At 38.1% G+C, this 14,586-nt stretch overlaps 1 protein-coding gene across 1 annotated transcript in view; it reads left to right on the plus strand.

Annotated features, from left to right (window-relative positions):
• Positions 1 to 14,586, plus strand: part of PDE7A (phosphodiesterase 7A) — a 108,245-nt gene that overhangs the window by 52,757 nt on the left and 40,902 nt on the right. The window contains exons 2-3 of the mRNA XM_082601027.1: positions 7,773 to 7,833; positions 11,028 to 11,111. Coding sequence (XP_082457153.1) covers positions 7,773 to 7,833; positions 11,028 to 11,111 — 145 coding nt within the window. The remainder of the gene's footprint in view (positions 1 to 7,772; positions 7,834 to 11,027; positions 11,112 to 14,586) is intronic.

Raw genomic sequence — 14,586 nt, forward strand, 5'->3', positions numbered from 1 at the left:
GCAGGGGGCTTTTCATTGATCCAATGGGAATTACATTGATCTGGTGTCTGGCCTTGGTTCTTATCAAGTGGATCGCCTCTAAGGTAGGCCATCTTTATTTTTAGGATTGTGACATTAATCGTTAGTTTATATATGGGTAGGAATGAACTTGCTAGTCAAGTTTCTTCTCCTTTTGCTTCAGTTTTATTTCTCTGATTAAAAGAGCTACACGTTTTACCTGTCAGCTGAGAAGCTTGAGATGACTGCATGTAATTTTAATTCTTCTCCCACCTATTCCTCCTGAAGGGCTTTTTATGGTATCATTCCTTGGTATCGAGGTAGCTTTCCTCAGGATCATTCCTTTAAAGAAGTTTTTACACTTAAAGAAGGTCAACTTTTAAGATTATGGAATTAAACAGTTTAGACATTTGGTGTACGTATTTTAAACATTCTCTTCTGGAGATAGCAAATTTACTGTTGCTTATAAATTTAAAGTATAATTATTGAGAGTTTCTAAACAATTAAAAACTTTTAAAAAACTAAATACCACTGTCTCTCATGTTCTCACTTAAGGTCTTCCTGCTGCTGAAATATATGCCTTACTTACAATATGTTGAAAAAAGTAAGATTATTATATATCTGTTGTTTTTAAATTTGGATTCCAAATATCGGGCTTAAGAAATGCTTGCTATAGTATTTCATCAACTGAATCTAGCATTCCATATTAAGTTGTCTTCATTATTCCTTATTAAAATTATGCTATGATTAAAAAAAAAAGAAATGCTTGCTAGAATGCTAGCCATTTGCCATCCAAATGAGAGTTCAAAGTAGGAAATACTTAAGATTATACTATTTGAAATTATTTTTCTATACTTGTATAAAAATGATGGTCTTTCATCCACCAGGCAGCTTTTTGTCTTCCTTTATTAAGAAATTGAAAAGTGTGAATAGTAACTTAAAATGTATAAGGCCATCACTGTTTGCTAATAAGCAACACAAAAGCTTCTTTTATATTTCTTCTTCAAGCGAGGTTTGAATCCCTGATAATGTAATGTTTTTCACATTTAAGCATATTGTTTTAAGCATAATTGTCTTTTTCTTGAAGCAGTTCTGTTTTCTTAGTGAATACGATTGAAGAAATCTCTTAAAAACAGTGCACTCAGATTTTTAAAATCTTGTGTTTTGTAAGTTAAGAATTTTGTTGCACTCACACCAATTTACTAATTGTTTTTAAAGGATTAGCATGCCAAGTTACTGAATGAAGATCAAGTTAATATTAATAATGCATTAGTGGAATTGTGGATGTTTTCAGAGATTTTTAAACTTTTGTTATAACCACCAAAAAATTTAAATTAAGTTTTTAAACAAAAAGAAGGCTAGTATTTTAAGAGTGTGATTTTTTTTTTTTTAATATATTGTTTGCATAGGGAAGAGGATTGGGAAGGACAGTGTTCAGTGGATGGATTCGTCCTTGGATAGGCACTCAGGTGGGAACGCTTTCCTAGTGTATGTAAGATGAATACAGTCTGAAAAAGCTCACTTTACTGCATCAGAGAAAACTGCTTTCGGAACTTTGGGCTTCATCTTTTGTAGTGTGTTACCATTTTTGTAACGTTACCCAAAAATGTATTTAGTGCTGTTGTGTTTAAGCCCCGTGACCTGTTTACTAATCTCCAAAACCTGCCTCACAGAGGTCTTGTGCGGGTAAGTGAGGTTTTGTGTGAAAGCGCCTGGAGCATTTTCTGGCACAGAGTAGGAGCTCAGCAAGGAGTTAATATATCATTACTTCACCATCTAAGGGAAAGACTCACGCCTTTGCACAATAGATTATTTTACTGGAAAACCCAAACAAGATAAAAGCCATAGCACTTAAGATACCTTTGCTCAGTTTTAAGACATGTCTGTCTTGGGAATTCCCCGGCGGTCCAGTGGTTAGGACTCGGCGCTTCCACTGCCGAGGGCGCGGGTTTAATCCCTCGTTGGGGAACTAAGATCTCATAAGCTGCGCCAAACAAACAAAAAAAAACATGTCTGTCTTTAAAAGTTATGTATTAACTAATATCAGGAACAACTTTTACGCCTTTGGTCATTTACCTTGTAAGTCAGATCTTTTGCGGAAGAGCCGTGATTCATCCTGATGCAAGGTTGAGTGTCTTACCAGGGCACTCAGAACGCCTGTCTGTGTGGTGGTGGATCCTTTGGAACCTTAGAGTTTAACTTGTTTATGCTGCGGCTGTCAGTTTCTGATGAGCTGGGCCTCACCCGTGGTTTGACTTACACTAGTTTGCTTTACCGAGCTGTTCCCAGGATGGCTAAATTAGAAAAGTCACGAGTAGAAGCTTCTCAGTTGTTTCCATTCACTGGTGAGGTGAGGTGGGAATGTGGATGATAGCCCCGAGTGTTTTATGACTGACAGTGTGACACGGGAATTTGATTAAATTTGTTTTACTGTCTTTATTAAAAACAATTTTACTAGTATATGGCTTTAAAAATGATAGTCTTTTACAAAGATATATGTTAAGTCTGTGCTGCAGTCTTGGTGTATAAAGCACATATAATTATTTTTTAAAGTAACATTCTAACATGGAAATCAAATTTCTAATTATAATTTATAGTATATTTATCCAAAAAGAGTTACTTTAGATTATTTTACCTAGACTGTTTACAGTTTAATAATATTCATTTAAATCTTGGTCTGTGAGGCAATAAATGAGTAAATTATCACTCAGAATGTATTCATTGATGGGTCCACCTTTTTTTTTTTTTTTTTTTTTTTCTTTTTGCGGTATGCGGGCCTCTCACTGTTGTGGCCTCTCCCGTTGCGGAGCACAGGCTCCGGATGCGCAGGCCCAGCGGCCATGGCTCACGGGCCCAGCCGCTCCGCGGCATATGGGATCCTCCCAGACCGGGGCACGAACCCGTATCCCCTGCATCGGCAGGCGGACTCCCAACCACTGCGCCACCAGGGAGGCCCCTGGGTCCACCTTTTTTTAAAGTCCATTCTTAAAAATTTTTTCTGTTATCTCATTTGGATTTGTTTCATGAGAGTTGTGTCTTGCAGGTTAGGATAGCATTTAAGCTAAGTATTTGTGGACCAGGCTTACTTACATTAGTAATGAATAAAATAACTTGAATATTTTGCACATCCCAAAGTAATTTGTTAAAATATATTAAAATTAAATTCTACCGTTTTTGCCAAGTTTTTGAAATGGTTAACTAATACAGACCCTAAGTTAGTGCCTCTATAAATAAGTCTAAAGTGATTACCTTAAAATAAATTTAGTGTCATAGTTATAATCTAGATTATGTTCATTACCCAGTTTTTTACTTATACTATTTTAATAGCTGATGTTAGTCTTTCTCAATCCTTAAAGTGATAAATGAGACTTTACCTTTCTAATTAGTGGCTCTTTTAGTAAATACCCTTCCCTTCATTAAAAAAAAAAAAAAAAAAAAGGCAACCCTTCTCCTGAAGAGAACTGTTAGAGATAACAGGTTAAAATTTGTTTTAACAAGCTATTTACCCAATTTGATTGGATACTAGTGAGTTGATAGGTCCTGACCATGACAAACTATTACACAATTATATCTGTGGTTTCATGAATATGATTTGGCCGATAGAAATATTTATCTCCACATATGTGCTCTCCAGACTACTAGGGTTTCCTCTAATATGGTGGTATTAAGGGGAGTCTTGAAATCTAATAAGATAAATATCTTGGGGTAGCGATGGGAACAGCAGGTGTGAGTCGTGCCTTTTGATACCAAGTGATTACGGTGGCTGTTTGCTCCAGAGTAAGTAGTGTACCGTGAAACACTGCAGGAGGCTCAGGGTCTTCTGTTGGTGGAAGACACTAACGTTATTAAAAGCATTATGTTGCCAGCAGTGTGTTCTCTATGATCTAGTCCCTTGGGTTTTGAGATCATCCATTTCTTTGAAGATTTCTTTGTAGTACATTCTTACTGTAGCTTTAAATTTTAGTTCAATGCATTTTGTGAATATATAATAACTACACATGCTACAAAATTCAAAAGATATTCATTGAAAAGTCCTCTTCCTACCCTTGTGTCTGTCCTTCAGCTTCCCTGGAGGCAGCCAATGTTGAAAATTAGAATTTTATTTTTGCTTGTGACTTGTGTTCCTTTTATATTTCCTGAACTGTTGGGGGTTTTTGTTTGTTTGTTTAAGGATACATTAAGTCATAGCAGTTTAATTGATGTTTTTCTCTTAAATGATAAGCACCGAGGAGATAATAACAATGTTTTGGGGAGCTATTTTGCACACTAAATCCAAATGAGGGCTTTAAATACAGTAACTTTTCTTTATAATAACAGTAAAAAAAAATGATTATTTTTCCTTGAGATTTCTAGGTATATGTTGAAGAGTTGTAAATTTCATGCCAGGGGTTTGTGAGGAAAGAAGATCATTAATATGTAAAAATACCATCTCATTTCCTTAATATGTATTTTGTTAATGAAGTCAGGCATTTTTTCTTGTGTTTATTAGTTTATTATTTCTCTTTCTGTGAGTAGTGTATTTATGTCCTACCTGTTTTTCTACACTATTTTTCATTTTGTAATTGATTTGTAAGACACTTCTTTTTTCTCCCTTCATTTTTAGGAGTAACAGGGAAAAATTAGCCCTTTGTCGTATCTGTGGAACTCATTTTTCTTCATTTGGAGTTTGTCTTTTGCCTATGTTTATGATATATTTTGCCATACATAATTTAACTTTTATGTGTCCAAATTGACTTCTGGATTTTATAGAACAGTTAGGAAGGCCTTTCCTAGTTAAGATTTCTTTTTGAGTCGTTATTTAAATTTAAAAAACTTTATTGAAGTATAGTTGATTTACAGTGTTGTGTTAGTTTCAGGTATACAGCAAAGTGATTCAGTTATACATATATATATTCTTTTTCAGATCCTTTTCCATTATAGGTTATTATAAGATATTGAATATAGTTCCCTGTACTATACAGTAGGTCCTTGTTGTTATTTGAGATTTTTTTTAATACAGTCATGTTTTCTTCTAATATTTTCATGCTTTTTTTTTACATTAAAATTTCTGTTCCATGTGTAATTTATTTTGGAGTAGGAAGGTAATAATACAGCCTTATGTTTTTCCAGATAACAACCACTTAATCTAATATTTTTAATCAAATAATTAATATTTTTCCCACAGACTTGATTTTTTTTTTTTTTTTTGGCTGTGTCACACAGCTTGTGAGATCTTAGTTCCCTGACCAGGGATTGAACCCCAGCCCTCGGCAGTGAAAGTGCTGAGTCCTAACCACTGGACCGCCAGGGAATTTCCTCTCCACAGATTTCAGATCCTTTATTTAGCATATACAAAATTTCTGTATATTCTTGGATTTGATTCTAGATTCTCTGTAGTGTCACACTACTTTATAATAGCTCATGACGCTAGTTCTATTTATTACTGTTTTTTAAGAATTTGCTTGCCTGTTTATTCAGCTAATATTATTGATTACATTAGAATGTGCTGGACACTATTCTAAATGTTGGGATTTATTCTATATCTGGGGATACAGCGTTGAACAAAGTCTCTGCCTCCACAGAGGTTAGATTCTGGTATGAGGTTTGGTTAATTTTATCTTCTAGATGTTTAGTTTGTCTTTATATCAATTCTGTTGTTCATTAATTTATTCATCAACTTAATTTGTAAATGATTATTCACTAATTTATTTACAATAAGTGCATTCAATCATTTATTTACCAAACATTTATTTAGCATCTACTAAATAATAGTAGTTTTAAGGGCCAAGGACACAGTGGTGAATAAGTCAGACATGGTTCATGCTCTTGTGAAGCTTTTGTTTTAGAACAAGCTAACAAGAATAGGTCAGCTAGGTGTGCTGTACAGAGCAGGAACGTAGGGACTCTGGGGAGGGTGACTGCCTGGTGACTTTGGGTTTGGTAGTCTGGGACTGCCTCTCTGAAGAGATGACATTTCGTCTGGAACCCGAGAGGTAAGACGGGAACGATGATGCAGTGATCCTGCACAGAGCAGCAGGTGTCAAGGCTGTGCGTGTGGCGTCGTTGAGGAAGGGCAAGGCGGCCAGGGTGGCTGGCTCTTAGTGGTAGAAAGAGGGAGATAGGACAAGAGGACTGAGGGGTAGGCAGATCATGGAGAGTTAGGTGTTCGTGGAGTTTATTCCAAGTGTAGTGGGGGCCATTGGAGGACTTCTGAGCAGTAGCTGGAATGTTCACTCTTGCTTCTGCGTGAATGGACTGGGGGCCAAGAGATGCAGCAGGAAAACCAGTCAGCAGGGCAGAACATTGCAGGAGTCCAGGTGAGAGATGCTGTTGCCTGAGACAGAACGAAGAAGTGGAGATCGAGGAAGGGAGACGAGTGTGAAGGTGGAGTTAGCAGAACTTGCTGAGGGTGTTTCAGGTCTTCCAAAGGTTTTTTTTTGTTTTGGGGGTTTTTTGGGTAATTATATTTAAAATATTTGCAATACTCGTTATTTTTTATAATGGCTTTACTGAGGTATAGTTCATGTACCATACAATTCACCCACTTAAAGTGGGTGATTTTTTTTAAATTCAGTGCTTTTTGGTATATTCACAGAGTTGTGCAGTCATTACCACAGTTAATTTGAGAACACTTTCATCGTTGCAGGTAGAAACCCTGTGCCCAGTAGCGTTCACTCTCCAGTTCCCACCAACTCTCCCGACTCTAGGCAACCACCAGTCTACTTTCTGATTCTGTGGATTTGCCTGTTTGGCAAATATAATTGGAAACATATGCTTCGTGGTCCTTTGTGACTGGCTCCTTTCACTCAATATACTGTTCTCAGGGTTCAACCATGTTGTAACATGTATCAGTACTTCGGTGCTTTTTATGTCTGAATAACAACACTAGATATTGAATACTGAGTAATATTGTACCGCTGTCCCGCATTAGTTAGTAGACGTTTGGATTGTTTCCAGTTGGGGGCCATTATGAGTAATGTTGCAAGATACTTTTTATACCTGTTTTTTTTTTTTTTGCGGTACGAGGGCCTCTCACTGTTGTGGCCTCTCCCGTTGCGGAGCACAGGCTCCGGACGCGCAGGCTCAGCGGCCATGGCTCACGGGCCCAGCCGCTCCGCGGCACGTGGGATCCTCCTGGACCGGGGCACGAACCCGTGTCCCCTGCATCAGCAGGCGGACTCTCAACCACTGCGCCACCAGGGAAGCCCTATACCTGTTTATTTTTAAGCTCAAAATGTATTTTTAAATCTGTTCTCTTTCAGTGCACCCCATTTTTTGTTTTACTCAAATTCCTTTGAGTACACTAATTACATTTTTTAAATTCTCTTATTTCTTGTAGCTTCTGGGCCATTTGGTTTTTCATTTTGTTCCATTTATTTCTAGCTAAAGAGTTTCTTCAAATGTCTGATGATTCTTGTTTGCTTATTCATTCATGTTTAAATGAAGGGAATAGTGAAGTAGGTGAACTGTGTCTCTCCATCAGTTCCGTCTACCTCTGCAGAAGCTCTCTCTTCAAGTGGGCTTGTATGATGTACCCTGACATTAAATTTCCACCTACTGTGTTCCTCATTCTGTATCCACTTCTCCAACAATGCTTAATCATATTGTGTTATAATTATTTGTCTTCCTCACAACTAGAGATTTCAAGAGCAAATGCTGTATTTAATTTCATTTTGTTTATCCCACCTTCTCTTGCACAGTGCGTCACAAAAAATAATAAATACATGTTTGTTGAATTGAATTTTATATCACATTTTAAATTGTCATGCATTAAAATGCGTGTTTTTTTTTTCTAGAGGCGTGGAGCTATCTCCTATGACAGCTCTGATCAGACTGCGTTGTACATTCGTATGCTAGGTAAGAATTATTTATTTTGCACCAATATCAGTTAATTTTGTTATCTGCTGTTATTCAAGATCGAGATATCTTTCATTAGGTAGCTTTTCATCACCGTTTGCAGCAGAAATGACCTATTACTTTGAAGTTGAGTCTAGAAGCCAAAATTAATATGATGTGAATAAAGAGGGACATCTTAGAGTTTGGGTAATTGAGAAATCTCTGGCTTAATAACTGGGACTCTGTGATTAGTATACAATTTTAAGTTGCATCCTGATTATTTTTCATAAAAAGAGTCTTAGATTTGTACAGTTGCTGAATACTAAACGGTAACATGAACAAAGACGAGGCTGTGAATTACCTGATCGCATGGTCCTGTCACCGGATGTGTTTGTTCTCAGTTGGCTGGTGAGAAGGCCATTTGTCTTCTCCTAGTCTCAGTTCTTAAATCTTTAATGTATTACTCAAGTCCAGAGGGTAAAATGAATTTGATGTGTGTATATATACATATATAATTGATATATATATATATATATATATATACACACATACATATAGGTGTGTAGTTTCTCTCTTTCCCTCTCTTTGCCAGATTTTTCTCTTCATCCACGCACTCCTTGATCCCTGGTACTTTTAATTCATACTATTAAAAACATACTATAAAGATTGCAGTAGGCACCTTAACTCACCTTTTCTTACTGTCTTTTCTTCATGACTGCTCTCCTTATACTCAGAATTCCTCGCTCAATTTCTATGACATTTAGTCATCCTTATTCTTCACCTGCTTCTGGGGTGGTGATTTGGTTTTGGGTTGTTTGCTTGTTTGTTTGTTTGTGCCTCTTTCATTAACTCCCTTTCATAGTCTTAAGCCTGTGTGTTCTCCAGTGTCCTGTTTTTGCTCTTCTTCCCTTTTTTCCCCTCTTTAATTTACCTTGTGTATCTTACCTGCCTAGTTCCATTCTACTCTAGCACATATTTTCCCCCAGGAATGTTGAGCCTTTTCTTCTTTACTGTCTCCATCTCTCTCTGTAGACATGTCAGGATTCTACTCTCCTCAAAACAGAGTTTTAGACTCCTGTTTTCTTCACTCTGTAGAACATCTCCACGTGGTTATGGGCACCTCACATTTAACATATGTGTTAAAAGATTTGTGTTCCCCAGGTCTGTGATTTTGCATTCTTTCACCGTCTCAGAAAATGGAACTCCATTCTTCCGGTTGTCAGGTCAGGAACCTTGGCGTCATTCTTGAGACTCTTATTTCCTCTGCGTTTACTTCATCACCAAATCCTCTTGGCTGATACCTTCAAAGTGTATCCAGAACTTCACCACCCCAGTGCTGTTTACCATCCCTAACTGATCCACAGTTACTTGGTGTTTTATCGGTAGCTGTCGTCACATAGTTGTACATTAGATCTCCAGAACTTCCCTTGCGTAACTGAAACTTCGTACCCCCTTGACCAGCATCTCCCCATATCCCCCTCTCCGCAGGCCATAGCTGTTGCCTCGTTGAATGCACTCACTCCTTAAGTGTCTCCCTGCATCTTCCTGTGCGTCTCTACTTGAGTCTAGTCTATGCAGCCAGAGTGAACCTTTTCAGACCTAAGTCCATCTCACCCCTCTGTTCTGAATCTTCCAATAGTTTTCTATCTTGGAGTAACAGCCAAAGCTATTATAATGGCCCATTGAAGGTCCAGTGTGATGTGGCCCTACTATTTCTCTGACCACACCTCCTACCAGTTCCCCTCATTCACCTCACTCCAGCCGTGTGGGCCTCTTTGCTTGACCTTGAACATGACAAGCATGCTCCCGTCTCAGGGTCTTCATACTTGCTCTCCCTACGTCTGGACCCGTCTTCATCCAGGTAGCCATGTGGCTCACTGCTTCACTGCCTTCAGGTCTCTGCTCAGATGCCTCCCGTTCACTGAGGTCTCTGACCACAGTCATGAATCACTTCTCCCTACTCCCCCCTCCCTGTTCTTCTTTCCTTGCTTTACTCTTCTGCATGGTGCTTATTACCATCTTCCATAGAATGAAATTATTTATTTGTTTTATTATTTATGTCACTCCATGAAAGGGTGAGCTTCATGAAGACAGGGACTTTATATATTTTGCTCACTGCTGTGTTACCTGACGTGTAGTGAGTGCTCAGTAAACATCTGATAGAGAGTGAAGGCATCTCCACGTGAGAGAAGTGATTAATCGTTGTGGGATGGACTCATGGTGGATGACAGGTACCTTGAAACAATGAATAAGCAGGAAAGCCTTCCAGGCAAGCGGAACTGCAAGGGCACAGGAATAGGGACTGGAGACTTAAAGGTTATAAACTCGGAGGCTATGGAAGTGTAGTGGGAAAGGTGCTGCCTTTGGAGCCCGCAGAGCTAGGTTTAAACCCTGGCACACCTTTACACTAGCGTTGTGGCATGTGCGTGCCCTTAAACATCTAAAAATCTCAGTTTCTGCATCTGAAAATGGGGGTTAAGATTCCTATCTCTCAGAGTTGGTTAGAGAATTAAATGAAATAATGTCTACAAGGCACAAAAAGAGTACCCGGCAGAAGATGGCAGTGGTTATGTTGCTGTATGGAGAAGTGGATCCAAAAGTCATATGAATACAGGAAGAAACGGTACTGAGCTTGTCAACAACAAAGTTTAAGGCCCAACTACAGACCTTGACTATACCCACTGTCAATGAGAAAAAAGAAGATTGATCAGATTAAACATTTCAGGCAAAATCTTTAACATTTTAATTTTCTGTACATTTAAAAAATTAAAAGCTGCTTGAGAATAGGTAATATATTTTCTGTTTCTTCATATTCCTTATAGTATAGTGTTAGGCACAGAGTAGACACTTAATAAATATTTGCTTCTCATTATGGCTTTTTAAAGTTTTGTGCTGAGGATTTTTTTAACTCCATGTGAGTCATAAGAGATGAGGTTGGATTATCATCTACATGAATCATCTTTCAGAAGGTGACTCTAAAATAGAGATTATAATTATTATAGGGGTAGGCTAAAAAAAACCTCATCTAGACTTATAACTCAGTGCCCCAAATTTGTAAACCCTTTCAAATAAATCAGCTCTTAACTACTTATTCCACTTATATCATTAGTAGCCTGAGTTATGGGCATGATCCCACAGAGACCTTTATTGCATGTGGGAGCTTCTTCCTGCACGGCAGCCTTCTAAACTTATGTGTTATTCCTGATTCTGCCCAGGAGATGTACGCGTAAGGAGTCGAGCGGGATTTGAATCAGAAAGAAGAGGTTCTCATCCATATATTGATTTTCGTATTTTTCACGGTAAGTGTTAGCAGATACAGTATTTCTCTCAGACTTCCAGTAACAGATCTTCATAAAATTATGTAATTTTCCAAGGGAAAACGAATGCAAGGAAAAACATATTACGTTTAAAATGTTTTTAAAATACTGGGTCATGATAAATGACACTTTATTTCTAAATAATGCTTGTAAATGTTTAGAGGCAAGTAGAATTGGAAAGCGTCAAAATATGAAAGCTGGTTTGGTTTTTCTTCTTTCTAATTGAAATGTGAAATTACTTTGGTACATTTTTTTCTTTTTAAAAACTATATTTTCAAAAAGTTGTTTTATTCTAAATGTTTTGTCTTCACTACTCTAGCTAAAATGTTTTTGTGCAGGTGACATTATATAAAGGTATCTCGTAGTTAACAAGGTATATATCCCTTGGATTTATTTAAAAACACCCATACCCCTGAAAGATGTTTGGTAGAATGCGTATTTTGAAAACAAACATTGTTTGGTTCTGGCGCATAATGGGAGAAAAAGGGAAAAAACAGGATTTCTAAAACCCTTAAGTATTAACCATATTAAATCTGTCTTTGGAGGAGTTCCTCTTTTGGTAATGTTGGATAAATTATTTGGATTAACGCTACATTTTAAAAAATTAGAAAAACTAGACACAGTAGAAAAGACGTGTATTTTGAGTGTATCAGAGTGCTGTTGAGGCAAGGACGAGGCAGGCATTTCAGGCTACTTTTCCCCTTAGTGGCATCTGCTAATGCTGGGAAAAGTGGGTGAGAAGCTGAGCAGAGCTTTTGTTGGACACTTGAGGCTAGAAAACCAAAAACGGGTGTTCGTAGTTCACCAAGGTTGGGGAATTGTCCTGGTAAACTCTCTATGTTTCAGTTAGAGACCCAAAGTGCTTTATATTAGAAATAAATCCCAGCTTTAAACTCTCTCAAATAATGGTTAGATTAAGGTGATCTGTGATTTTAGTGCCTCTAAGCCACCTGCTTAGAAGTCAGTGTTAATCTTCTTTGGAGGAAGGAGACTCTTGGATTTGGTTTGCTAATATTTTATTGAGAAGTTCTGCATTTATATGCATGAGAGAGAATGGTCTGTAGTTTTCTTTTTTTTATAATGTCTGATTAGAGTGAGTTAGGAAGTGTTACCTGTGCTTCTAGCCTCTGAAAGAGATTTTAGAGGATTGGTATAATTTCTTCCTTGAAGAATTCACCAGTGAACCCCTCTAGGCCTGATGTTTTCTGTTTTGGAAGGTTGCTGATGATTGATTCAATTTCTTTAATAGATATAGGCCTTTTCAGATTGGTACCTTCTTCTTGTGTGAGTTCTGGCAGACATTTACTGTGGGATTAACCTGGTCAAGCTCCTGGGGGTAAATCTCACAAAATTCTGCTCCCCCCTCCCACCCCATGACTGGATTTCCCTGGAGTTTTAACTCTCAGAGAAGCCTCCGGAAGTTCATCAATTATAGTTAAGGTTTCTCTGTCCCGGCACCAGTTCCCAAGGCGGTTTCCATTTGTGAGTCTCTGTGCCAGTAAGTTGTCTCTCTTCGCCTGTCTCTCCAGTCTTGGGGCAGTGAGTTGCCCTGTGTCCTCACCTCTGCAGTGGATCCTAGAACAGTTGTTGATTTTTCAGTCTGTTCAGCTTTTTATGTGTTGTTAGGACAGAATGGCAGCTTCTAAGCTCCTTATACACAGATCCAGAAACCAGAAGTCCTATTATGTTATTTCTAAATGAAATGATAAATAAGTATTTTGAATTTTTGTTTTAATTTCTATTATGGAAAATATCCATAGATATAATGCACATAAACTAAAGCCCTTTGGGGCAGTAAATAATTCTAAGAGTGTAGAACAGTTCTGGGGTCAACGTGTTGGAGAAAGCTGCACAAGAGTTACCTCTGTAAAAGCATGAGGTCCAGAGATTTTTCAGGCAAATTGTTCAGTATCTTTAAGAGACTGATAATTAGTTTCACAGCACTTTAAATTCTTTCAGATTACAAAAAAAGGAGTCATTCAGAGTTATTTTTATAGAGCAAATATAACTTTCAAGAGGCAAATGTAATTCTCTAAGTGTAAATGTCTATAAAAAAAATCTTTGCGGGCCTCCCTGGTGGCGCAGTGGTTGAGAGTCCGCCTGCCGATGCAGGGGATACGGGTTCGTGCCCCGGTCTGGGAGGATCCCATATGCCGCGGAGCGGCTGGGCCCGTGAGCCATGGCCGCTGGGCCTGCGCGTCCGGAGCCTGTGCTCTGCAACGGGAGAGGCCACAACAGTGAGAGGCCCGCATACCGCAAAAAGAAAAAAAAAAAAAAAAAAAAAAAAAAAAAAAAATCTTTGCAAAAAATATTAGCAAAAAGAATACCAACAGCATAAAAGGATAATACTCCAGGCTTAGTGGGTTTGTCTGGGGAAGGAAGCGAGAGTGATTCAATATGTAGTTATTTTCTGTAACGACACATTAGACCTTAGTAACATGGGTTGCCTCCAGGAGGGAAACTGGGTGGCTTGAGGACCTGAGAGAGAAAGAAGCTATTTGTTTTATACCCTTTTGAATTTTGATTCATGTGAACATATTACTCGCTGAAAAGTTTAAATAAAATTGTTTGTAAATATTGTAACATACAAAGATTGGCTCTGAGTAAGGATATCAGTAAAATGGTTAAGTCTCAATATTGACCTAAAGAAAAGCACAGTTGCATTGGGAGGCTCTAGGTTACCCCTTGTCTTCTACTGCATTTAGTGAAAGAGAGGATTTGAAATTTTTAATTGTTATAAGATGCTGGAAGTCTTAAATAGGAGACATTTCTGTGGGGGAGGGAAGTTGGAAATGACCAAACTGTTGGAGGTACTCTCTCTTGGAATTCAAATAGGATGTTTATCTTCTAAATCATTATGAAACCAGGAGCAAATGATCTAAAATCTTAAGGACAAAATGAGAAAAGTATGAGCAAAGGTATCAATGATGGCAGTAAAGGTAAACGGATAAAATATTCCTTGTAAGAGATAAAGATGCTCAGATTGGGTGAAAAATGAAACCTAGTGACAAGAAATGGTTGAAAGCAGTGTGCAGCAATCCCAGGCTTGAGGATGTTCCTCGGGCTTGGGGATCTCCACTTGCATCCTGACCTCCTGATGTGGAGCCTCTGTGGTCTGGTGTCTTAGGACAGCGGAGGCCACTCGGATTCTAGGTACGCAGATTCTCTTCACAACCCCATCGTGACAAATGTTCTAAGACTCTAGGCTGTAGCTGGGAATTGTCACTGTGGAACTGACCCTGTAGTTATTATAAAACGGGTATCTCTCTAAGCCAAAATGATAACGTTAACTTGGAGGGTTTTTTAAATAGAGAAAAATGAGTCATTCTTCCCTACTCATGTCGTAGGTTCTGTTTATCACACAGCTCAGAATTCTGAAAAGAAAAAATTTTCATCGAGTGTATTTTGTGAAATGTGATCTAATCAGGGGGTGAGCGTATGCCCGAGCTGTGGCTGA

Source organism: Mesoplodon mirus (genome assembly GCF_964341445.2).
Source record: "Mesoplodon mirus genome assembly, chromosome: 16".
NCBI classification, from domain to species: Eukaryota; Metazoa; Chordata; class Mammalia; order Artiodactyla; family Ziphiidae; genus Mesoplodon; species Mesoplodon mirus.